General features: G+C 48.7%; 1 protein-coding gene across 1 annotated transcript in view; it reads left to right on the top strand.

Moving 5' to 3' along the window:
• LOC135221365 (trichohyalin-like) overlaps positions 1-1424 on the top strand; it is a 3238-nt gene extending 1814 nt beyond the window's left edge. The window contains exon 2 of the mRNA XM_064259164.1: positions 6-1424. Coding sequence (XP_064115234.1) covers positions 6-1424 — 1419 coding nt within the window. The remainder of the gene's footprint in view (positions 1-5) is intronic.
• Positions 1425-2230: the final 806 nt, after the last annotated feature.

Here is a 2230-nt window from a genome sequence, read left to right as displayed (position 1 = left end):
CCGAGGAGGAGGAGGAGGCAGAAGGAGACAACGAAGACCCCTCAGAGTATGAAACAGTAGACGACGATGAAGACTCTGAGGAAGAAGAGACAGTAGAAGAGGACGAAGAGGAGGAGGAGGAGGAGAAGGAGGAGGCAGTAAAAGAAGAAGGCCCCTCAGAGTATGAGACAGTAGAAGACGATAAAGACTCTGAGGAGGAGGAGGAAGAAGCAGTAGAAGAGAACGAAGACCCCTCAGAGCATGAGATAGTAGAAGAGGAGGAAGACTCTGAGGAGGAGGACACAACAGAAGAAGATGAAGACCACGCAGAAGAGGAGAAGGGGTCTTCTGACGACGATTATGAGGAGGAGGAGAAGGAGGAAGAGAAAGCGAAACCAGAGGACGAAGATGATCACGACGAGTTCCTGGAAATTCTGGGGCAGTTCATGAACGATCCCACCGCCCCCACCGAATTTCCAAGGCCATCCCTGGTGCGTGGTCCTAGGAGGAATCATGTCCTCGAGGCAGTTCTCGCGATGCGTGGGAAAGTGGACAGACTCTCAAGGGAGAATGAGAAGCTGCAGAAGGAACGATTGGACCGCCTGAATTTGACTGAGGAGCTGCAAGACAAGAAGGACATAGAGATGAACAATATGAGAACAGAGATTGAAAGCCTTGCAGGAGAGAATAGCAAGCTGAACACAGCCTTACTGGAATGCAAGAGGCGGGAAAGGGAACTAGAATGTCAAGTTCAAAAATTAACCGAGGCGGTCGAAAACTTAGAAGAAACGAGAACTGGGAAGAAAGAACAGGTGCCTTCTGAAGTACAAGGAGGCACTGAGGCCGCTGAACTGCAGAGTATTATCGATAAACAAGCCGATCTAATCAGCCGTTTGAAGAAGAAGCTTCTGGAAATGGAAGAGGAGAGACTGCAGCATGAGTCCGATTTCCAAGAATGGGAAAAGACAGTCTATAAGGTCAGGAATGAGAACTCCAAGTTGAAGGTAGCCTTGGAGGAAAACAATCATAAAAACGAACTATTTAGAATTTTCGAAAAACGTAATAAAGTCCTGGAAGAAGAGAACAAAAGGCTGAAGCGAGAAATGGCTAACAAAGAAAGTAAGGAGAAGAAAGAGAAAAGTTTAATCTCAAAGGAGATGGAGACCCTCAGGAGGCAGAAGACCGAAGCGTTTATAGTCCGCGACGAGATGAGGAATGAGAAAGAGTCCATGGCCCGTCACATTCTCACACTAGAACGTGAGAACAAGGATTGCAAGAGAGACGTGGCCTATTTTCAGGAGTGGTTTGCCAAGGATTACACAAATCACTCCGAGGACGTGGAAGATTGTCTCAACAAGTTATTTGAAGTTTCAGATAGGCACCAGTTGCACCTGAAAGAAAAGTTACAGCGTTTGAGAAACGCAAGAGATTCCAATGACAATTAGGAGCAAGTCATGGGACAAGATGCCACCAACAATGGTATGATGGAGGATGAACTTCACAAGTATTCGGAGGCAGGAGGACCAGCTCTCAGTATGAGAGCCAACAACTATGTGGAGGCAAGAGGACCAGCTCTCAGGATGAGAGCCAACACCTGTTTGGAGGGCCACATGGAAGGTGATGAATGCTGCTGCATCATGTTCCAGAGGAGCTGCGATCTTCTTGGCCCATTCGATGGGCTTGACTGCAGGATGGGTGTGCACTGCTGCTCCCCCCAGCAGCAACCAGCAATGGTGAGGTCCCCCCACCTCCCACACACCCATCCTGCAATCAAACTCATCGACTGGGCCAAGAAGATCACAATGCCTCTGAAACATGATGCAGCATCAATCAAAATCCTTCACATGGGCTTTTCATCAGGCATCATTGACGATTCTCTCGTCTCCCTGACGGAAGCAGGAGGACAGCAGTATCAGGATGAAGCCAAGGTCAAATGAATGTTTGGAGGAAGGAGGTCAAGCTCTCACAATGAGAGCCAACAGCTGTTTGGAGGAAGGAGGACCAGCTCTCAGGATGAGAGCCAACAGCTGTTTGGAGGAAGGAGGACCAGCTCTCAGGTTGAGAGCTGACAGCTGGAGGGCACACCGAAGGAAAGGCCAGAGGGCACCAGAGGATACCAGAGGATACCAGAGGGATACCAGAGGAATACCAGAGGGAATACCAGAAGGATACCAGAAGAATACCAGAGGGATACCTACCGAAGGATGATTCTGTTGAATAATCTAGAAGACCGGCTATGCAGAAAGTCAAG

Source organism: Macrobrachium nipponense, chromosome 2 (genome assembly GCF_015104395.2).
Source record: "Macrobrachium nipponense isolate FS-2020 chromosome 2, ASM1510439v2, whole genome shotgun sequence".
Classification (NCBI taxonomy): Eukaryota; Metazoa; Arthropoda; class Malacostraca; order Decapoda; family Palaemonidae; genus Macrobrachium; species Macrobrachium nipponense.
Note: the sequence above shows the minus strand (reverse complement) of the source record. Positions and strands in the feature narration are given on the sequence as shown.